The sequence below is a fragment of the Pseudophryne corroboree genome, chromosome 1 (genome assembly GCF_028390025.1).
Source record: "Pseudophryne corroboree isolate aPseCor3 chromosome 1, aPseCor3.hap2, whole genome shotgun sequence".
NCBI classification, from domain to species: Eukaryota; Metazoa; Chordata; class Amphibia; order Anura; family Myobatrachidae; genus Pseudophryne; species Pseudophryne corroboree.
Genome location: NC_086444.1, coordinates 790,053,738 through 790,078,310, shown reverse-complemented (window position 1 = coordinate 790,078,310; position 24,573 = coordinate 790,053,738). Strand labels below are relative to the sequence as shown.

Genomic DNA, 24,573 nt, shown 5'->3' with positions numbered 1-24,573 from the left:
CCTTGTAGCTGTGCCCCCTGTAGCTTTGCCCCTTGTGGCTGTGCCGCCAGTAGTTGTGACCCCTGTAGCTGTGCCCGATGTAGCTGTGCCCCTTGTAGCAGTGCCCCTTGTAGTTGTGCCCCCAGTCACTGTGGCCCCTGTAGCTTTGCCCCCAGTCACTGTGCCCCCAGTAGTTGTGACCCCAGTCGCTGTGCCCCTTGTAGCTTTGCCAACAGTAGCTGTGCCCCGAGTAGTTGTGCTCCCTGTCGCTGTGCCCCCAGTAGCTGTGACCCCAGTCGCTGTGCACCCTGTAGCTTTGCCCCCAGTAGCTGTGCCCCCAGTAGCTGTGACCCCAGTCGCTGTGCCCCTTGTAGCTTTGCCCCCAATAGCTGTGCCCTCTTGCTGTGCCCCGAGTAGTTGTGCCCCCTGTCTCTGTGCCCCCTGTAGCTTTGCCCCCAGTCGCTGTGCACCCTGTAGCTTTGCCCCCAGTAGCTGTGACCCCTGTAATTGTGCCCCCAGTTGCTGTGCCCCTTGTAGTTGTGCCCCCCCCAGTTGCTGTGCCCCTTGTAGTTGTGCCCCCCAGTTGCTGTGCCCCTTGTAGTTGTGCCCCTTGTTGTTGTGCCCCCCCGGTTGCTGTGCCCCTTGTAGTTGTGCCTCCCAGTTGCTGTGTCCCTTGTAGCTGTCCCCCTTGTTGTTGTGCCCCTTGTAGTTGTGCCTTTTGCTGTGCCCCTTATAGTTGTGCCCCCCAGTTGCTGTGCCCCTTATAGTTGTGCCCCTGTAGCTGTCCCCCTTGTTGTTGTGCCCCTTGTAGTTGTGCCCCTTGTTGTTGTGCCCCTTGTAGTTGTGCCCCTTGTAGTTGTGCCCCCCAGTTGCTGTGCCCCTTGTTGCTGTGCCCCCCAGTTGCTGTGCCCCTTGTAGTTGTGCCCCCCAGTTGCTGTGCCCCTTGTAGTTGTGCCCCCTGTCTCTGTGCCCCCTGTAGCTTTGCCCCCAGTCGCTGTGCACCCTGTAGCTTTGCCCCCAGTAGCTGTGACCCCTGTAATTGTGCCCCCAGTTGCTGTGCCCCTTGTAGTTGTGCCCCCCCCAGTTGCTGTGCCCCTTGTAGTTGTGCCCCCCAGTTGCTGTGCCCCTTGTAGTTGTGCCCCTTGTTGTTGTGCCCCCCCGGTTGCTGTGCCCCTTGTAGTTGTGCCTCCCAGTTGCTGTGTCCCTTGTAGTTGTGCCCCCCAGTTGCTGTGCCCCTTGTAGTTGTGCCTTTTGCTGTGCCCCTTATAGTTGTGCCCCCCAGTTGCTGTGCCCCTTATAGTTGTGCCCCTGTAGCTGTCCCCCTTGTTGTTGTGCCCCTTGTAGTTGTGCCTTTTGCTGTGCCCCTTATAGTTGTGCCCCCCAGTTGCTGTGCCCCTTATAGTTGTGCCCCTGTAGCTGTCCCCCTTGTTGTTGTGCCCCTTGTAGTTGTGCCCCTTGTTGTTGTGCCCCTTGTAGTTGTGCCCCTTGTAGTTGTGCCCCCCAGTTGCTTATGACCTCTGGTGTCAGTCAGCGGCGCTGGCTGCAGCGGGCGCCCACACAGCCCACGGCGCCTGCTGCAGCCGGGAAGGGGGCTCGCTAGTGATTGGACAGCGGATCCAGCACTGGAACCGCTGGGCCAATCACATCTGGGGCACTGACAGGGGCGTGCATTCATCGGGGCTGAATGCACGACCCTGTCATTGCGGCACCAGTATAGGTGCCGCTTCCCCATTCATTTTCAATGGGCTTTCACAGCCCATTGCTGCGCCCCGGCCCCTGCCCGCCCCCCGCTGCCTGGACTTTTAGTGTTAGCAGCGGGAGGCACCTCTCCCGCTGCCTCCCAGCTGTCCCTCACACGCAGCCACAGGGGGGGAGAATTATTAAAATAATAAAAAAAGATATTTATAACAGACTGTGTTATAAAGATCTTCTTTTTATTATTTTAATCATTATGACAGGGGAGGCACTGCCTCCCCTGACTGCACGTCCCTGCTTCTCTGACAATTACACGTAACTTCATATAGTTAGAATTCTCATGCTTCCTCTACAGGAGCAAATAACTCCATCAGTAAAGTGTCTGCTGTTACACACAAACACACACACACACACACACACACACACTTATTTTGATATAGGAAATAGGGGGGCACCAATATTTATCTTGCCTCCGGGCAACTGGGACGATCTTACGCCACTGATACATAGAGGCATCGCGCCGCCACACCGCTTTCCCGCAGCATCATGCTTCTATTAACTACATAACGGGTGGGCTAAGCGTCGGCGCGATGCCGCGATGTATATGATTATTACTGTATATCCATTCATGCTGAGCCTGCAGCCACTGCACTGCCGCTGCCAGACTCTGGGGCCCCTCAGAGCATCAGGGCCCGGGACGTTGACTCCCCCCCCCCCCCCCCCTGTCACTGGGCTTGCAGGTAACACAAATGTATGTCGATAGGGAGAATAAAGTTACTGACTTATTCTATATACTGCAGGATCAGTGAGCATTAGATAAGTTCATAGTACTGTATTTGAAAATTGACATTGTCCTTAGTTGCTCCCTTACATTTCTTAATCATTAACATGCAAATGGATGACAGGCCACATAGGGGCTGGAACAGGGGATAAAAGGGTGCAACTCGCTTCCCCCCAAAATATTTGAAAGGCGCCAGTCAAAGTACTGGGTCGTAGGGCCCAGTGCAGTCACCATCTTTGGTTACCACGGGCAGTCTCAGGATGGAGATAGTCCCCTTTCTTGCTGCTCCTTCTCCTCCTGCCAACCTCAAAGGCCCTCCTACCCCCTGCACCCAGCTCCAACCCCTACAGTGTGTGGCTAGTTACCTGTACTTCCTCTGGGATTATCCCTGTGCCCTTCTCACCTCCCACTTCATATGTTCCTGAGCTCTTCCCCCTCAGCTCACATTTGTCCTTCCATCCCCTTCCCTCGCTGAACTTCCTCCCCTAAAAGTATTACAAGGGTTCTGCAGCAGATGCGCTTTCCATTTCCCATGGCAATTGCGATGACGTTAGCCATTGTAGTTTATGGGCTACACATTGCACAATTAACTGGGAGAGGAATTGTCCAGGGGCCTAATTCAGACCTGTTCGCTCGCTAGGGGTGTTTTTGCAGACCTGCGTTCGCATAGTCGCCGCCCATAGGGGAGTGTATTTTCGCTTTGCAAGTGTACGAACGCATGTGTAGCAGAGCTGTACAAACAGATCTTGTGCAGTCTCTGAGTAGCCCAGGACTTACTCAGCCGCAGCGATCACATCAGCCTGTCCGGGAACAGAATTGACGTCAGGAACCCTCCCTGAAAACGCATGGACACGCCTGCGTTTTTCCAACTACTCCTAGAAAATGGTCAGTTGACACCCACAAACGGCTTCTTCCTCCTGTCAATCTCCCTGAGAATGCCCGTGCGAATGGATTCTTCGCACAAACCCATCGCTGAGTGGCGATCCGCTTTGTACCTATGCGATGCACTTGCGCATTGCGGTACATATGCATGCGCAGTTTAGACCTGACCGCCCACTGTATGAAAATGCAGCCTAGTGATCAGGTCTGAATTAGGCCCCAGATTCCTTCCTAGTAACAGCCACTGGTGCATGTGCTGTCTAATGACCACGCATGCACAGCAGATCTGCAGCATAAAGTGATCCCTGGACCCTGATGCGATCACTTTTGTTTACACATTGCTGGGATTGGCTCCTATTGGAGCATCTGTCCCTGAATGTGATTTTTAATACACCTAGGTGCAAATTTCTAACTGCCCGACCAGCAGCAATAAGAATTTCTATTTGTCAAGTCTAAACCTCATTAAATGGGAATCTTAATGTATTTACCTTCAATACACTATTATCTGCATTCCTCATAGTGTCCTCTATGCTGCTTTTTACAAGGTGTGTGTGTGTGTGTGTGTGTGTGTGTGTGTGTGTGTGTGTGTGTGTGTGTGTGTGTGTGTGATCGTAGCTTTTAGTAAATGCATTTTAGGTCTGCAAATTTTGGAACAGATGCGTCAAATTCAGCATCACCCTCTTTGTATCCATGGCAAATATTTATTTTTACATTTCTTTTTTGTCACTTATTATTTTTTGGGTGAAAATGTTTGCGATCCAGCTATGGCTGCTATCATATTAAACCATAAGTAGCATACACTGTAATTTGGTAACAGTTTAGGCGTTTTCCTAGCAGTTTCTACTGTATCATTGGTGACTTTACATGAAGAATATTTTGTGTGTGTGTGACAGAGAGAGTATACATAAGGAAACATACAGTATTTTGCTGTTAACCCATCACAGTGCAGAAGTGCGGCCTACTGTACTTTAAAATGGTTAATATGATAGGAGCTGTCAGAAACACTCTTAGGGGGTTCCCACTTGCCCAGAAACCAGATGTATTAAGCCTGGAGAAGTGATAAAAAAAAGTGATAAGTGGAAGGTGATAACGCACCAGCCAATCAACTTCTAACTGTCATTTTTCAAACCCATAATGATTGGCTGGTGCGTTATCACCTTCCACTTATCACTGCTTTATCACTTCTCCAGGCTTAATACATCTGCCCCTGTGTGATAATTGTCACCTCCGTCTGACGCTGTCTGCACCATTATCCACATGCAGTTTATTACCAGCCATGGAGATATCATACTTGCTACACTTTGTCCCCAGAGATGTAGTTGTCCACTGTGGAGTGCAAGACAAATTGTGTCAGTTATGCAGTTTGCTGATATTCACATCATCACACCACAGTCCTGTACATTTTACTAGCTTGCAGAGTTTGACATTACTCATAATACAATTATTGAGAGTAAGCAAAGACAGTCACCAAGAAAATGGAGTGACCAGTCCGTTAAATATGTGAATTTGGCAATATGACCTTAACTCATACTTGCCTACTCTCCAGCTCCCGAAAATCGGGTGACCCTCCCGGCCCCACGGAAGAGCAGACAAGTCTACCAGTTTTTCGGTTTCCCCCTGCCCGGCCGCCCACTTTGAGAGTAAAGTGGGCGGTCCGGACAGTAGATGACGCGATTCTTGTTGAATCGCGTCATCATAGTCACGCCCCCTGCTGTAAAATGCCGGTTATAGCGGCATTACAGAGCGGGGGGCGTTATTTAGACGATGTGATGCTATAACCCCGCCCTCGTTCCACCTATGCCCCTCCTCTGCCACGCCCCGTTACGCCTCCTCCACGCGTCATTGTCCAGCCCAGCCCCTCCACTGAGCTGTCCTGGCAGCTCTCTCCCGGAGAGAGCTGCCAGAAAGTAGGCAGGTATGCCTTAAATAGTATTATTTTTCTGTAGAGAAGACATTTCTGGGTATTGTCTTTAGGAGTATATGATTTGTCCACTGAACATTCCCAGCATGATACAGGCCAATCCTGAAATCTCACTTATTAAAAGACTGTACATGCCTCTAGCACCTCACCTGCGTATACTGCCCTGATGGACCCCAATAAGGACTGCAATGTACAGAAAATGTGTTTCCAAAAAGTGACCTTAAAAAAAAAAGAAAGTTATGTATTTGCATTTTGTAACTAGGGGTGAAGAAGGGTTATTCAGAGTTGTTAGCAAACCAAAAAAGTTAGCAATTGGGCAAAGTCATGTTGCAGTGCATGTGCAGAGCGATTTAGATTTGGGTGGGATGTGTTTAAACTGAAATCTAAATTGCAGTTTAAAAATAAAGCAGCCAGTATTTACCCTGCACAGAAACAATAACAAGCGATAACAAAAACTAACTTTGTAATAAAAGATAAATATTAAAAAGAATGAGCAATTAATAACAAACAATGAGATTATTATATTTTACTATAGTTTGTTTTTTATTTCTACAGTGTTTTGTCAGAAAGAGAAGAACATATACGGCACTGGTCTATATCAAGGTGAGTTTTGTTGTTTTTGTTTGTCCTTTTTTCTGTTTGTGATAAAACACCAGTTGTTTTGCCTTATGTTGCAGGACCTGAGGTTCAAGGGAGGGTTGGAAGCTTTTGGCCTGCAGGAGAAAATACAAGTAAGTGGCTTGAGCTTTTCCAGCAGTGCACTGTAGTAGTAAAAGGTGTTGCTTCTAAATCCTGCAGGTATGGTTTGTCTAATGACACGATATTATATATGCAATGGAGTAATGTATATGAAAAACTGTAATTTCAAATCACTATAAAACACATCAGTAGAAAATTACCAGTCAAACATCTGGAGGTGTGGCCTAGCGGCTAGGGGGCATTGCGAGTCACGACCCTGTTTTTGTCATTCTGGGGGCAAGTCTCTGTGTGCTGCTGGACTTGCCCTGAGTCCCTATCTCCTGTGAGTAGATGGTGCACACATGCACACAGCATCTATTCACCCCTACTATGCAGAGCGTCGAGTGACAGGAGGGGGGTCTCCCAACTGGCCCCCCCACCGCAGGACACTGTGGCCCGTGGGTGGGACAGCGGGACAGTGCCTGAAAAATTGTGACTGTCCCGCCATAATCAGTATGGAGGTATGTATGATACACAATTTATCTACAGTTGCTGTGCGAAACTGCGTCCCACTACCAGAGGCCTGTCGCATTTCTGGGTGCTTCCCAACACTTTTGTGAAACAAAAATAACAATAAAAATAAGAAACTCTTACCTTCTCCTGGCTGGTTGGCAAGGCTGTAATACATGTGCACTGATGTCTGATGGGGCAGGAAATCCTTGCTCCACTACTGCTCTGGGGAAAATGAAGCATTTTGAGGGAAAAAAGTTTCCAAATGCTAGATTAAAAAAACAAACAAAAAAAAAACAAAGCAATAAAATGTTGTTATTGTTTTTTAACACCGTCTGTAAAGTTGCAGTTAGTAGCTGATTAGATGGTGCTAAGAGCCCCCATTGTAGCTCATTTCTTTAGCAGGTCCCGGACATTACTAGGTGATTGGGACGCCGCGTCATGCCAGCTGCAGGAATTGCTGGTCCCTGTGGTTGCCTGGCAACCAGAATGTTGGGCGGCCACAGTGAACCTTGGTCCTGGCTGTTGTCTAGCAGCCGGGATGCCTGGTAATACGTGCAGCTTCTCAGCTACATCAAGTTTTTATTAAAGGGCTGGTCTATTTGGTTCTCTCCTATTGGCCCTTGCTCCTTTTAAAAGGCAGCCAACCCTGCATCTCCCTGTCGGTGCTAGTTTCTAGTTGGAAGCCTTGTGAATCAGTCCCTGTTCTTTGTAAATAGTTCCTGCAACTCTAGTTGTGTTTCCTGAAGTTACTTTTCAGCAAAGTGCTTGAACTTCCAAGTACTGCCACTGCTGTTCACAGTATATGTCGTGTGAGCTGTGCATTTATTCACTGCTGTGAATTCTACCTGCAACTTGTTGGAATTCCTGGTTAATCACTACGGATAGTTCTATATTGGATTTCTGTGAAAAGTGGACATATCTCTCAGCCGTGGACTCCATCTGTGATTTATATGTTTCATACTTTATTTCTACTGCTGCTCTAGTAATTAGTGGCTTTGTATACCTCCCTGTCTTGGATTTCTCTTGTGAACAGCAGGAACCATTGTGTTTACCATTACTACTGCATTCTACGCTGTGTTTATTCCTCATCTGAATTTCACCAGTGCCTTTATGTATTTATTCCTCATCTGAATTTCTCTGACGTCCTAGTGGATGCTGGGAACTCCGTAAGGACCATGGGGAATAGACGGGCTCCGCAGGAGACTGGGCACTCTAAAAGAAAGATTAGGTACTATCTGGTGTGCACTGGCTCCTCCCACCATGACCCTCCTCCAGACCTCAGTTAGATTTCTGTGCCCGGCCGAGCTGGATGCACACTAGGGGCTCTCCTGAGCTCCTAGAAAGAAAGTATATACAAGCAGCTATTGGGAAAAATTCACTCAATATAGTATTAATCCCTACATTATATAGCGCTCTGGTGTGTGCTGGCATACTCTCTCTCTGTCTCCCCAAAGGGCTTTGTGGGGTCCTGTCCTCGGTCAGAGCATTCCCTGTGTGTGCGGTGTGTCGGTACGGCTGTGTCGACACGTTTGATGAGGAGGCTTATGTGGTGGCAGAGCAGATGCCGATAAATGTTATGTCGCCCTCTGTGGGGCCGACACCAGAGTGGATGGATAGGTGGAAGGTATAAACCGACAGTGTCAACTCCTTACATAAAAGGCTGGATGACGTAACAGCTGTGGGACAGCCGGCTTCTCAGCCCGCGCCTGCCCAGGCGTCTCAAAGGCCATCAGGGGCTCAAAAACGCCCGCTCTCAGATGTCGACACGGAGTCTGACTCCAGTGTCGACGAGGTTGAGACATATACAAAATCCACTAGGAACATCCATTACATGATCCCGGCAATAAAAAATGTGTTACACATTTCTGACATTAACCCAAGTACCACTAAAAAAGGGTTTTATGTTTGGGGAGAAAAAGCAGGCAGTGTTTTGTTCCCCCATCAAATGAGTGAATGAAGTGTGTGAAAAAGCGTGGGTTCCCCCGATAAGAAACTGGTAATTTCTAAAAAGTTACTGATGGCGTACCCTTTCCCGTCAGAGGATAAGTTACGCTGGGAGATATCCCCTAGGGTGGATAAGGCGCTCACACGTTTGTCAAAAAAGGTGGCACTGCCGTCTTAGGATACGGCCACTTTGAAGGTACCTGCTGATAAAAAGCAGGAGGCTATCCTGAAGTCTGTATTTACACACTCAGGTACTAGACTGAGACCTGCAGATAGTGCTGCTGCAGCGTGGTCTGTGACCCTGTCAAACAGGGATACTATTTTGCGAACATAAGAGCATATTAAAGACGTCGTTATATATGAGGGATGCACAGAGGGATATTTTGCCGGCTGGCATCCAGAATTAATGCAATGTCCATTCTGTCAGGAGGGTATTAGAGACCCGACACTGGACAGGTGATGCTGACTTTAAAAGGCACATAGAGATTCTGCCTTATAAGGGTGAGGAATTGTTTGGGGATGGTCTCTGGGACCTCGTATCCACAGCAACAGCTGGGAAGAAAATTTTTTACCTCAGGTTTCCTCACAGCCTAAGAAAGCACTGTATTATCAGGTACAGTCCTTTTGGCTTCAGAAAAGCAAGCGGGTCAAAGGCGCTTCCTTTCTGCACAGAGACTAGGGAAGAGGGAAAAAGCTGCACCAGTCAGCCAGTTCCCAGAATCAAAATTCTTCCCCCGCTTCCTCTGAGTCCACCGCATGACGCGGGGGCTCCACAGGCGTAGCCAGGTACGGTGGGGGGCCGCCTCAAAAATTTCAGCCATCAGTGGGCTCGCTCACAGGTGGATCCCTGGATCCTTCAAAGTATCTCAGGGGTACAAGCTGGAATTCGAGGCGTCTCCCCCCCGCCGTTTCCTCAAATCTGCCTTGCCGACAACTCCCTCAGGCAGGGAGGCTGTGCTAGAGGCAATTCACAAGCTGTATTCCCAGCAGGTGATAGTCAAGGTGCCCCTACTTCAACAAGGTCGGGGTTACTATTCCACACTGTTTGTGGTACCGAAACCGGACGGTTCGGTGAGACCCATTTTAAATTTGAAATCCTTGAACACATACATAAAAAAATTCAAGTTCAAGATGGAATCGCTCAGGGCGGTTATTGCAAGCCTGGAGGAGGGGGATTACATGGTATCCCTGGACATCAAGGATGCTTACCTACATGTCCCCATTTACCATCCTCACCAGGAGTACCTCAGATTTGTGGTACAGGATTGCCATTACCAATTCCAAACACTGCCATTTGGACTGTCCACGGCACCGAGGGTCTTTACCAAGGTAATGGCAGAAATGATGATACTCCTTCGAAAAAAGGGAGTTTTAATTATCCCGTACTTGGACGATCTCCTTAAAAAGGCGAGGTCCAAGGAGCAGTTGTTGGTCGGAGTAGCACTATCTCGGGAAGTGCTACAACAGCACAGATGGATTCTAAACATTCCAAAGTCACAGCTGGTTCCTACCACACGCCTACTGTTCCTGGGGATGGTTCTGGACACAGAACAGAAAAAAGTGTTTCTCCCGCAGGAGAAAGCCAAGGAGCTGTCATCTCTAGTCAGAGACCTCCTGAAACCAAAACAGGTATCGGTGCATCACTGCACACGAGTCCTGGGAAAAATGGTAGCTTCTTACGAAGCAATTCCATTCGGCAGGTTCCATGCAAGAACCTTTCAGTGGGACCTCTTGGACAAGTGGTCGGGATCGCATCTTCAGATGCATCGGCTGATAACCCTGTCTCCAAGGACCAGGGTATCTCTACTGTGGTGGCTGCAGAGTGCTCATCTTCAAGAGGGCCGCAGATTCGGCATACAGGACTGGGTCCTGGTAACCACGGTTGCCAGCCTTCGAGGCTGGGGGGCAGTCACACAGGGAAGAAATTTCCAAGGACTTTGGTCAAGTCAGGAGTCGTCCCTACACATAAATATTCTGGAACTGAGGGCCATTTACAATGCCCTAAGTCAGGCAAGGCCTCTGCTTCAAAACCTGCCGGTACTGATCCAATCAGACAACATCACGGCAGTCGCCCATGTAAACCGACAGGGCGGCACAAGAAGCAGGATGGCGATGGCAGAAGCCACAAGGATTCTCCGATGGGCGGAAAATCACGTCTTAGCACTGTCAGCAGTGTTCATTCCGGGAGTGGACAACTGGGAAGCAGACTTCCTCAGCAGACACGTCCTACACCCGGGAGAGTGGGGACTTCATCCAGAAGTCTTCCAACTGTTGGTAAACCGTTGGGAAAGGCCACAGGTGGACATGATGGCGTCCCGCCTAAACAAAAAACTAGATATTGCGCCAGGTCAAGGGACCCTCAGGCAATAGCTGTGGACACTCTAGTGACACCGTGGGTGTACCAGTCGGTTTATGTATTCCCTCCTCTGCCTCTCATACCAAAGATACTGAGAATAATAAGAAAACGAGGAGTAAGAACGATACTCGTGGTTCCGGATTGGCCAAGAAGAGCTTGGTACCCAGAACTTCAAGAAATGATATCAGAGGACCCATGGCCTCTACCGCTCAGACAGGATCTGCTACAGCAGGGGCCCTGTCTGTTCCAAGACTTACCGCGGCTGCGTTTGACGGCATGGCTATTGAATTCCGGATCCTAAAGGAAAAGGGCATTCCGGAGGAAGTCATTCCTACGCTGATAAAAGCCAGGAAAGAAGTAACCGCAAACCATTATCACCGTATTTGGCGAAAATATGTTGCGTGGTGTGAGGCCAGGAAGGCCCCAACAGAGGAATTTCAGCTGGGTCGTTTTCTGCACTTCCTACAGTCGGGAGTGACTATGGGCCTAAAATTGGGTTCCATTAAGGTCCAGATTTCGGCTCTGTCGATTTTCTTCCAGAAAGAACTGGCTTCACTGCCTGAAGTTCAGACATTTGTAAAGGGAGTGCTACATATTCAGCCCCCTTTTGTGCCTCCTGTGGCACCTTGGGATCTCAACGTGGTGTTGAGTTTCCTAAAATCACATTGGTTTGAGCCACTTAAAACTGTGGATTTGAAATATCTCACGTGGAAAGTGGTCATGTTATTGGCCTTGGCTTCGGCCAGGCGTGTGTCAGAATTGGCGGCTTTGTCATGTAAAAGCCCTTATCTGATTTTCCATATGGATAGGGCAGAATTGAGGACTCGTCCCCAGTTTCTCCCTAAGGTGGTATCAGCTTTTCACTTGAACCAACCTATTGTAGTGCCTGCGGCTACTAGGGACTTGGAAGATTCCAAGTTACTGGACGTAGTCAGGGCCTTAAAAATTTATATTTCCAGGACGGCTGGAGTCAGGAAAACTGACTCGCTTTTTATCCTGTATGCACCCAACAAAATAGGTGCTCCTGTTTCTAAGCAGACTATTGCTTGCTGAATTTGTAGCACAATTCAGCTGGCGCATTCTGCGGCTGGATTGCCGCATCCTAAATCAGTAAAAGCCCATTCCACGAGGAAAGTGGGCTCATCTTGGGCGGCTGCCCGAGGGGTCTCGGCTTTACAACTTTGCCGAGCTGCAACTTGGTCAGGGGCAAACACGTTTGCTAAATTCTACAAATTTGATACCCTGGCTGAGGAGGACCTTGAGTTCTCTCATTCGGTGCTGCAGAGTCATCCGCACTCTCCCGCCCGTTTGGGAGCTTTGGTATAATCCCCATGGTCCTTACGGAGTTCCCAGCATCCACTAGGACGTCAGAGAAAATAAGATTTTACTCACCGGTAAATCTATTTCTCGTAGTCCGTAGTGGATGCTGGGCGCCCATCCCAAGTGCGGATTGTCTGCAATACTTGTATATAGTTATTGCCTAACTAAGGGTTATTGTTGAGCCATCTGTTGAGAGGCTCAGTTATATTTCATGCTGTTAACTGGGTATAGTATCACGAGTTTTACGGTGTGATTGGTGTGGCTGGTATGAGTCTTACCCGGGATTCAAAATCCTTCCTTATTGTGTCAGCTCTTCCGGGCACGGTATCCTAACTGAGGTCTGGAGGAGGGTCATGGTGGGAGGAGCCAGTGCACACCAGATAGTACCTAATCTTTCTTTTAGAGTGCCCAGTCTCCTGCGGAGCCCGTCTATTCCCCATGGTCCTTACGGAGTTCCCAGCATCCACTACGGACTACGAGAAATAGATTTACCGGTGAGTAAAATCCTATTTTTACCAGTGCTGCTGTTTTGGATTTGTAGTATTCTAATGGTAAAAGTCCACACCTACTGTCTGCATAGTCTCATTGAGAAATCCTTGCAACTACAATTCCAGTGTCCTTAACATTCCTAGTGCTTTCCTTCAGTTGACTGTGTCCCTGCCATGTTGCCGTAGCTAGAATACTATAACTCCAGCAATATCTAGTGATCACCTTTCAATTATTTCAGTCCTACTGCATGAGGTTTAAGACCTGGAGGCATCCTAAGTACCAGTGTGTATATAAAACACTAAAGGAACAACGGGTGGCTGTTGTAGGTGGAAGACCCTCACTGGTGCTCTAGGGGTCTGATGTAAATTGTACAAGAGTTCCCTAACAGTTGGTACTTTATCTCTCCGAAGTCCGTGTTAGTCTTTTTTTTTTCAGTGTATTTGTCATGACTGTGGGGTTTTTTTTGGAACCAGACTAAGGTTATTAGCTGGAATTGAAACAGGACAGAAACTGAGAGGTCAGATGTAGTTGATTCTCATGGGCCAAGGATAGGTTTGTGGTAGAATAAATAGTACACCTGAACTTTGACTCATCAGGAGGAAACCTCTAGTAGAGGAACTGGGATAGAATTAGGTTACTAGAAATACTGAAATTACAGGATTCAGGGATTGGACCAGAGTAATGGGACATTGGAGTTGAACCAGAATAGTAGGACACTGGGGTTGAACTGGATAGCAGGTCACCGGGATTGAACCAGAATAGCAGGACACCAGGATTGAATCAGAATAGCTGGAAACTGGGATTGAACCGGAATAGCAGGACATCGGGATTGAACCAAAATAGCTGGACATCGGGATTAAACCGGAATCGCAGGACAACTGGTTTGAACTGGATTAGCAGGACACCGGGATTAAACCGGAATAGCAGGACACTGGGTTGAACCAGAATAGGAGGAGCCAATAGTGCAGCGAGGTGGTAAATGCACTTAGAGTTTCTGGACAAAGCAATCAGCAAGAGTTTACTGGTACTACTGGGCTAAAGACAACATTGCACTGGCACCTTTCGTCTCCCTTGGAAGTTCCTTTGTACCCTTGTCTGAACAGGGATTGGCTGTGGGCATCATGTGACTGTAATCTGATTCTGCATTTGTGCTTGGACAATCACCTGACTCAGACTGTTATGGCTATAGCCTTGGATACTTTTTTCAGCTAGAAAACTGTCCAGTTCGTTTTTAAATGCATTTACAGAATCCGCCATTATTACCTTCTCCGGCAGGGAGTTCCAAATCCTTATTGCCATAATGGTGAAGAAGCCTTTCCTACGTTTTGTACGGAATTGTCTCTCCTCTAGCTTCAGTGAGTGACCATGTGTCCTATACAGAGTTCTATTAATAAACAAATCCCCTGCTAACTCTTTATAATGACCCTTTACATATTTGAAGATATTAATAATGTCTCCTCTTAGTCGCCACTTTTCTAGTGAATACATATTTAACCTTGTAAGCCTTTCCTCATACTCAAATGTCTCTAAATCTTTAATTAGTTTAGTAGCTCGCCTTTGAACTCTTTTGAGTTCCCAGATATCTTTTTTTATAATATGGTGCCCAAAATTGAACACAATATTCCAGGTGCGGACGTACCAATGATTTGTACAGCGGCAGGATTACATCCTCGTCCCTTGTCTCAATACCCCGTTTTATGCAAGCAAGGACTTTACTTGCCTACTTTGCTGCATTTTGACACTGTGTACTGTTATTAAGCCTATTATCTATGAGCACCCCCAAATCTTTTCCCACTACTGTTACCCCTATATTTTCCCCATTAAGTATGTAGGATGCAAGTTTGTTTTTAATCCCAAAATGCATAACTTTGCATTTTTCAATATTGAACTTCATTCCCCATTTAGACACCCAGGTTTCAAGTTTAAATAAGTAATTCTGTAGAGATTCCACATCGATTTCTGAATTAACTTACACAGTTTAGTATCTTCTGCAAAGATTGACACTGTGCTTTCCAGGCCTATTCCTAGATCATTAATAAATATATTGAACAGTAGCGGGCCAAGTATGGACCCTTGCGGTATTCCGCTGACTACTGGTGCCCAGCTGGAGAACATCCCATTGACCACTACTCGTTGTACCCTGTTATCCAGCCAATTACCTATCCATGTACAAACAGTACTTCCTAGGTCAAATTCCCTTCATTTGATGATCAGTCTCCTGTGAGGCACTGTATTGAAGGCTTTTGCAAAATCTAAATAGACCACATCCACTGCTTTTCTCTGGTCAAGATTATCGCTCACTTCCTCATATTAGCTAATTAAGTTGGTTTGACATGATCTGTCCCCACAAACCCATGCTGACTCTTGCTAATAAACTTAGTATTCTGCAGATAATCCTCTATGTTATCCCTCAAAATTCCTTCCAATATTTTACCCAATATAGAGGTTAAACTAACTGGTCTATAGTTCCCGGGATGATTTTTAGATCCCTTTTTAAATAATGGCACTATCTCAGCTATACACCAATCCCTCGGTACCATACCTGATCTAATTGAACTATAGATAATTACGTATAAGGGTCTAGCTAGCTGTACCCTAAGCTGCATAATAACCCTTGGGTGAAAACCATCTGGTCCTGGTGATTTATTAATCTTTATGTTGCTTAGTCTCTCCAGGACTACTTCCTCACTTTAACAAGCGTCTAGCCAAGAATCATTTCCTTCACTGTCATTATGCACTACTATCACCTTCTAATCCTCCCTGGTAAATACTGATGAAAACAAATTGTTCAGTATATCCGCTTTTATTTTGTCATTGTTTATCAAGGCTCCTAATTCATCTTTTAATGGGCCTACTTTCTCCTTTTTAAACCTTTTACTGTTTATGTATGTATAAAACTTTTTAGGATTGGCTTTACTCTCTATAGGGATTTGCTTTTCGTTTGCAATTTTAACTGCTCTTATTACTTTTTTGAATCTTTTATTGCATTCCTTGTAATACTGGAATAACTCCTCCCCCTCCAATAGATTTAAATGTTTTGAAAGCACACCTTTTTTGAGCCATTTCATTTTTGACCTCCTTATTTAGCCACATTGGTTTGTGTTTAGTACTCCTGTGTTTACTGCCCTTTGGAATGAATTTGTGAATATTGCTATCCAGCAACCCTTTTAAAGCATCCCACATTTCCGTTGTGTATTTACCATGGAACAAAATTTCCCAGTCAATGTCGTTTAGTGCCTAGTGTCTCCTAGATATTGTGGAGACATTATGGGTTGACATTTCTAAGGGAAGGAAATGTACAAAAATGCTTTTAATAGGGATATGCTATAAACCGCTTGATATTAGTGTGACTGAAGAAGCGCAACTCTTGATGCAAATCGAGAAAGCTACAGGACTGGGGGAGGTCCTAAGCATTGGGGATTTTAATTATCATACATTAATTGGGCCAGCGAATCATGTGATACAGCTAGGGGTAAAAGGTTCTTAAATATGCTAAAATATAACTACTTGATGCAAATAGTTGAAGAACCAACCAGAGTAAGGACTATACTGGACCTAGTACTAACTAACAACATGGAGATAATAGCAAATACCAAAGTAGGCGAGACCTTGGTAACAGTGTTCATAATATGATTACATAGTTTTCAAAAGCAGCATTCTAAGGGTTCAACTAAGACTCTTAACTTTAAAAAAGTACATTTTAACAGGCTGAAACATGCAATAAAGGACATAGATTGGGAAACTTTGTTTCAGGGAAAGAACATTGCTGAAATGTGGGATGTTTTTAAATTGATGCTAGACAAATATACCCAAAAGTGCATCCCCAGGGGCAGTAAAAATAAGAGTATTAAATTCAAACCAATATGGCTAAACAAAAAAATGTAAAGGAAGAAATGAATAAAAAGAGGCAAGAAATTCAAAGCTTTTAAATCAGATGGGAAGGTGGAGTCATTCCAGTACTACAAGGAATATAACAAAAAATGCAAAAAGGAAATCAAAGCAGCTAAAATAGATAACGAAAAGCAAATCGCTAAGGAGAGTAAAACTAACCCTAAAAAAAATTCTAAGTACATAAATGTAAGAGGCTAAGAAAAGATAATATAGGACCATTAACAAGCAAACTGGGATTCTTGATAAATGATGACAAATAAAAAGCTGAAATATGGATCACATTTATTTCATCAGTGTTTACTAGAGAGGACCAGATGGTGGGATTAGCGAGTAACAATAATAATAGTAAAGTTAAAGGCCTGTTGCTTAATACTTATATGTCTGAGGAAATAGTTTGTGAGTGATTAAAAAAATTAATCCTAATAAATCTCCTGGTCGAGATGAACTTCATCCTAGGATTCTGATGGAGCTAAACCCTGAAATAGCAAGGCCACTGTATCTGAATTTCACTTATTAACTTACATCAGGCATGGTACCAAAGAACTGGTGTATAGCAGAGGTAGTCCTAATATTTTAAAAGAGCATTAAACTCCATCCTGGTAACTATAGACTGGTTAGTCTGACATCAATAATGGGGAAACTTTTGGAAAGTATACTAAGGGATAGCATACAGGAGTACTTGCAGAACTCCCATGCTATTAGTAAGAACCAGCATGGTTTTATGAGAGATAGGTCATGTCAAACTACTTTGATTAGCTTCTATAAGAAAATAAGCGACAATCTTGACCAGGGTAATGCAGTAGATGTGATCTATCTGGATTTTGCAAAAGCTTTTGACATAGGAGGCTGATTTTCAAATGAAGGGAGCTCGGTATAGGAAACACTATTTGTACATGGGTGAGTAATTGGCTTGATAACAGGGATCAGTGAGTGGTGGTTAATGGGATATTTTCCACCCGGCCTAAAGTAATCAGTGGAATGTGGCAGGGTTCTGTGCTGGGGCCACTATTGTTTAACATATTTATAAATTATCTAGCAGAAGGACTTGAAAGCACAGTGTAAATGTTTGCATATGATACTAAAATATGTAGGGTAATCAAGTCAGATTTGGATGTGGAGTCTCTTCAGAGCAATTTATTTAAACTGGAAGTTTGGGCAACGATATGGTGTATGAGGTTTAATTTGGAAAAATTTAAAGTTATACACTTTGAGACTTAGAATAAACACGCAAATTATCAATTAAATGGGGACAATATAGGGGAAACGGTATTAGAAAAGGATTTGGAGGTGTTCATTGATAGTAGATTTAGCAGCAGTACATAATGTCAAAGTGCAGCAACAAAGGCAAATAAGGTGTTAGCATGCATTAAAAGGGGAATTGAGACAAGAGATGAGAGTGTAATCCTGCCACTGTACAGATCATTGGTGCGACCGCATATTGAGTATTGGCCCTCATTCCGAGTTGTTCGCTCGCAAGGCGATTTTAGCAGAGTTACACACGCTAAGCCGCCGCCTACTGGGAGTGAATCTTAGCTTCTTAAAATTGCGAACGATGTATTCGCAATATTGCGATTACAAACTTCTTAGCAGTTTCAGAGTAGCTTCAGACTTACTCGGCATCTGCGATCAGTTCAGTGCTTGTCGTTCCTGGTTTGATGTCACAAACACACCCAGCGTTCGCCCAGACACTCCCCCGTTTCTCCAGCCACTCCCGCGTTTTTTCCGGAAACGGTAGCGTTTTTATCCACACGCCTATAAAACGCAGTGTTTCCGCCCAGTAACACCCATTTCCTGTCAATCACACTACGATCGCCGGAGCGAAGAAAAAGCCGTGAGTAAAAATACTATCTTCATAGCAAAATTACTTGGCGCAGTCGCAGTGCGAACATTGCGCATGCGTACTAAGCAGAAAAACGCTGCGATGCGAAGATTATTTCCAAGCGAACGACTCGGAATGAGGGCCCTTGTGTACAGTTCTGGGCACCACACTATAAAAGAGACATATTAGAACTTGAAAAGGTTCAGAGGCGAGCTACCAAATTGATTAAGGTGTTGGAGACACTGGACTATGAGGAGAGGCTTTCTAGGTTAGATATGTTTACACTAGAAATGAGATGACTAAGAGGAGATATGATTAATATTTACAAATACATAAAGGGGCAATATGCGGAGCTATCAGGTAAATTGTTTATTAAGAGACCTCTACACAAAATGCACAGACACCCGCTAAGGCTTGAGGAGAGGAAATTTCGTACTCAGCACAGGAAGGGATTCTTCACTGTAAGGGCAATACAAATATGGAAATCACTGCGAGAGAAGCTTGTAATGGCAGATTCAGTCAATGCGTTTAAAAATGGATTAGATACATTTCTAACGGAAAAAGATATCCGAGGATATAGCCTTTAACCAGAATAGAATAGGGAATATAATATAACTCAGGTTGAACACAATGGCCTACTGGTCTTTTTTTTAACCTCACCAACTATGTTATTATGTTACTATGGTCGCAGTTGGTGAGCGGCGAGTAGCATGTGGGCAGCTTGGCCCTGCGATGGGCAGCCCCCAGCATGCAAAAGAACAGATTGCAAATTCAGTTTTTTAGCAGAATTTGCAATCCATACTGAATAGGGTCCTATGTTAAGCTGATCTTTTTTGCTATGAAACCTTTAATTCAGTCCAGGCAATTCCTATTGTTAAAATAAAATTCTTGCTAGGAAGAGTAACCTGCTGGTCTCTTGACTAAGAAGAAATGTACATGTTTCCCTGAAGCTCTTTGACATCTGCATTTCCCATGAGAATATATTATACTTAATTAGAATATAAATGCAAAGGCAGACTGTAGGAATGTCTCAAAACCAATAGACAGTCAGTGGCAAAAGATGTCACTTAGAATCTGATATGTGGGATTTTGCAAAGCTTCAAACAAACTCTTAGAAAATGTAAAGCTTAAAAATACAGATTTTTGGGAACCTTCTTGTAAATGTGCATCTGTACTGATTGATTCCATACACGTTTCAGAATATGTCATGTTGGGTACTCACGGATATAAGAAGAATTACAGTGTTTTACCTCTAATAAGTTCACATGGATGATGGTCACAAAGAAAAAGAATGTATCACTCTATAGCAAGAGGAGAATAACTTCTGTATAGAGTACCATACAAAATGTACAGATACAGCAACTCAACTACTGTATCTAAATAGGTTAGTACACAAAGAGCACCACTATGTCATCTCCAGATTAAAGAAGAGATCATCTCAAAAGCAACCTGTCAGTTACTAGAGATCAGGCATTAGTTAATTTTCAGAACCAGATTATGGCCATTTCATGGGTTTTGAACGCCACATTAATCATGTAGCATTGTTTGGCCAGTTTTTTGCTCTCACAAAAAAAAGAAAGAAAAAAGTACAAATGCATACCATAAAAACTAAACCCAAACTTAGGATCGGTTTGTGTAAAACAGAACTAACTGTATAAATACTGTAGTCTTGTGTGGATTTTTTTTTTTTAGCATTTAAAGGCAATGCAACCTCAAACACTATTTGCTTCAGTGTGTGCAGTATAGTCAGCACCATGGAGAGCTACCAATGCAGCCCCTGATTGGGTCCCCCAGTCTGCTTAGACTTATGTGCATAGGGCAGCATGCACTGTATTATGTTATGTTTCTGCATGTTCTGAATCATATTAAGATTTTATGACTTTGGGCCTGATTCAGAGGTGCATGCAGATCATGTACGGCTGCAATGTCTTATGGATTGTCAAGTGCAAAAATATGTAGATGCCTGTTTAAACTTTCCCTTGTGCACCAGTGTGTGACAGACATAGCAAACCCTGCAATGCCCACTTTGCATATTATTATTATTTATTATTATCCTTTATTTATATGGCGCCAAGAGGGATCCGCAGTGCCCATTACACAGTACATAATCAAATGAGCAAACAAGAAAACAGCGCTTATAGTACAAGACAATAAAGGACAGGTATAGAAAACCCGGGATTAGGTGCCATCAAAGGGAGTATGGAGTATAAGACAGTGTAAGTAAGAAAAGGAAAGGCACATGGGGAAAGAAGTCCCTGCTCTTGCGAGCTTACAATCTAAAAGGTGAGGGGCTAACAGACCGGGGTGACACAGAAGGGGTAGACAGTGAGCATAGACAAGAGGGTTAGTAGGCGGGTTGGCTGGGTTTGGTGAAGAAATAGGTCTTGAGAGCCCGTTTGAAGTTTTGTAGAGAGGTGGAGAGTCAGATGGTTGAGAGGTAGATCATTCCAGAGATGGGGAGCAGCACGTGCAAAATCTGTAGGTAGGAGTGGGAGGAGGTAATCAGTTGGCAGGAGAGATGGCGTGCATTAGCAGAGCGAAGAGGATGGGTGGGAATGTAAAGAGAGATAAGGTCAAAGATGTAAGAGGGAGAAGAGTGGGTGAGGGCTTTGTAGGTGAGTGTAAGAAGCTTGAATTGGATTCTGAATGGGAAGGGTAGCCAGTGAAGGTCCTGCAAGAGAGGGGATGTAGATATAGTACGTTTGGTGAGGAAGATGAGACAGGCAGCAGCATTGAAGATAGATTGAACTGGAGAGAGGCATTTTTGAGGGTGGCCAGGTAGGAGGAGATTGCAGTAGTCTAATCTGGAGATGACCAGTGAGTGGATGAGGGTCTTAGTAGCTTCCTGGGTGAGAAAGGGTCTGATCCAGGAGATGTTTTTGAGATGGAAATGGCAGGTTTTTGAGAGGTACTGAATGTGTGGTTTGAAGGAGAGGGAGGAGTCAAGTATTACTCCAAGACATCACACTTGGGGGCTAGAGGAGATAGTTGTGCCATCAATGGATAATGAAATTGTGGAAGGTGAGGTTATGCGGGAGGGAGGGATGATGATTAGCTCATTCTTATACATGTAAAGTTTAAGAAAGCATTGGGACATTCAGGAGTAGATAGCAGAGAGACAGGTGAAGATACGAGTGAGGAGAGCAGGGGAGGAAAGGTAGATTTGAGTATCGTCAGCGTGGAGATGATATTTTAAGTCAAAAGAGCTAATAAGCTCACCTAATGGGGATGTGTAGAGAGAGAAAAGGAGAGGCCCAAGAACAGAACCTTGGGGGACACCTACTGGTAGAGGAAGGGGGGGGGAGGTGGAGTAATAAGAGGAGACAGAGAAGGAATGGTCAGAAAGGTAGGAGGACAGTCAGGAGAAAACAGTATCACGCAAACCAAGGGAGTAAAGGATTTGCAGGAGGAGAGGGTGGTCTACAGTGTCAAAAGCAGCAGAGAGGTCAAGGAGAATACACAGAGCTTCCGGGGGATCTGTTTTTGTTAAGACCAGCACAGAAAACATGTGGACACCCACTTAGGTTAGAGGAGAGGAGATGCCGCACACAGAGGCGGAAAGATTTTTTCACAGTAAGGACAATACGAGTTTGGAATTCCCTGCCTGAGAAAGTAGTAATGGCAGACTTGGTCTATACTTTTAAGAATGGCCTAGATAAATTCCTAATGGAGAATGATATACACGGTTATGGTGGATAGATCACGTATCATAGTTATAATAAAAAGAGGGAATACAACACAATGGCCAACTTTATCAACAGATAAAATTAATCCTAAAAATAATACAGAGTAGGAGACCACAAATAGGTTGAACTCGATGGACGGATGTCTTTTTTCAACCTCACAAACTATGTAACTATGTATCTATATGAGAATAAGCAGAGAGTAGTGGCCCCTGGATTTAGCAGCAAGGAGGTCATTGCAGACAGCAATACTCAACGCTGGTGGATCCGATTATTCCACCATCGATGCACCATCAGTCGCAACATCCTCATCTCGAGCAGCCCTTACCTGGCACAGAGTGTCCCTTGTAATTTTGTTAAGATATAGACATTGTGGCTGCATACTGTGAAAGAGATCACAGCTGCATGCTGAAACACATCTATGACACTCCCATTACATGCCCATGACACCTCCTGTTTTTGCAAATACTTTAGGTCACCTCCCAGTCTTCACCCTGAGCTACCCATAGATCGCAGGGTCAGAGCTCAGGTAATAACGGTTGTACACCTTAGTTTGCACATGCGCAGTAAGGGTTTCCTAAACATTTGTGCCTACATACAAATAATCACTTAACTGCGCAAACATCAGTAGTGCATTCCCCCTGCATCAGGCCCTTTGTGACTGGTTCTTCTTTGCCTGTGCTCATACACCCATGCCCTCATCACACTCAACAATGCCATATTTGCTCGCCATACCAATGTTATTGAGAGGGGATTACCTCATATATATGATGGCTGTGTGAGTAGACGAGGGAATTATTGAATAAGGAAATATATAACAGCAGTCTACTGCATGATAAATTGTGTGAGTAGATTATGGGGTATATGCAATTGCGGTCGAATTCCCGAAAATGTCGAAAAAGGGGCCATTTTCGCCAAAAAAAAAATTCGACAATGCAATTCAGTACTTTTCGCCAAAAAACCGGACTTTCCAAATTCGACTTTTTAAATTCGACATTTGTCAAATTCGACATTTCTGCAATGGTACAAATGCGGCAATTCGACAAAAGTATATTCAATTGAAGATTGTAAATTCGACAACAGTGCTTTTACGACAGTAAATTCGTCATTTTCAATCCGCCACACTTTGCTGGCGGAATCTAATAAAAAAATGTAAAAACATGTTGTTTTTTTGTGTTTTTTTAATTGGTAATAGCGTATCTATTTATATTAGAAGGGATTAGGTACGGGTTTGTCTATTTTGGAGGCACAAGTATTATTTATATATTTTTAAAAATATTATTTTTTTATTTTTATTTTTTTAATGGAATGGTAAAAATCTGGGAAAAAAATGCGTGGGGTCCCCCCTCCTAAGCATAACCAGCCTCGGGCTCTTCGAGCCGGTCCTGGTTCTAAAAATCCGGGGGGGAAACGGACATGGGATCCCCCGTATTTTTAAAACCAGCACCGGGCTCTGCGCCTGGTGCTGGTGCAAAAAATAAGGGGGACAAAAAGAGTAGGGGTCCACCGTATTTTTACACCAGCATCGGGCTCCACTAGCTGGGTAGATAATGCCACAGCCGGGGGTCACTTTTATACAGCGCCCTGCGGCCGTGGCATTAAATACGCAACTAGTCACCCCTGGCCGGGATACCCTGGAGGAGTGGTGACCCCTTCAATCAAGGGGTCCCCCCCCAGCCACCCAAGGGCCAGGGGTGAAGCCCGAGGCTGTCCCCCCCATCCAAGGGCTGTGGATGGGGGGCTGATAGCCTTTGGAAAAGTGAAAGAATATTGTTTTTTCCAGTAGTACTACAAGTCCCAGCAAGCCTCCCCGCAAGCTGGTACTTGGAGAACCACAAGTACCAGCATGCGGGAGAAAAACGGGCCCGCTGGTACCTGTAGTTCTACTGAAAAAAAAATACCCAAATAACAACAGGAGACACACACCGTGAAAGTAAAACTTTATTTCACACCTGCCGACACACACATACTTACCTATGTTGACCCGCCGACTGGCACGTCCGGGTGTTCGTTTTTTTTTTTTTGCCAAGTACGTGGATTATAATCTGGACACTGGATCAGGTGAGTATAATTTCATTCACAGGTACCCCGGATCGTCGGTGACATTGGAGACGTGCCAGTCGGCGGGTCAACATAGGTAAGTATGTGTGTGTCGGCAGGTGTGAAATAAAGTTTTACTTTCACCGTGTGTGTCTCCTGTTTTTATTTGGGTATTTTTTTCCCAGTAGAACTACAGGTACCAGCGGGCCCGTTTTTCTCCCGCATGCTGGTACTTGTGGTTCTCCAAGTACCAGCTTGCGGGGAGGCTTGCTGGGACTTGTAGTACTACTGGAAAAAACAATATTCTTTCAATTTTCCAAAGGCTATCAGCCCCCCATCCACAGCCCTTGGATGGGGGAGACAGCCTCGGGCTTCACCCCTGGCCCTTGGGTGGCTGGGAGGGGGGACCCCTTGATTGAAGGGGTCCCCACTCCTCCAGGGTACCCCGGCCAGGGGTGACTAGTTGCGTATTTAATGCCACGGCCGCAGGGCGCTGTATAAAAGTGACCCCCGGCTGTGGCATTATCTACCCAGCTAGTGGAGCCCGATGCTGGTGTAAAAAATACGGGGGACCCCTACTCTTTT

At 45.2% G+C, this 24,573-nt stretch overlaps 1 protein-coding gene across 1 annotated transcript in view; it reads left to right on the top strand.

Annotated features, from left to right (window-relative positions):
* Positions 1 to 24,573, top strand: part of BANK1 (B cell scaffold protein with ankyrin repeats 1) — a 1,166,863-nt gene that overhangs the window by 1,078,435 nt on the left and 63,855 nt on the right. The window contains exons 14-15 of the mRNA XM_063918381.1: positions 5,811 to 5,858; positions 5,933 to 5,986. Coding sequence (XP_063774451.1) covers positions 5,811 to 5,858; positions 5,933 to 5,986 — 102 coding nt within the window. The remainder of the gene's footprint in view (positions 1 to 5,810; positions 5,859 to 5,932; positions 5,987 to 24,573) is intronic.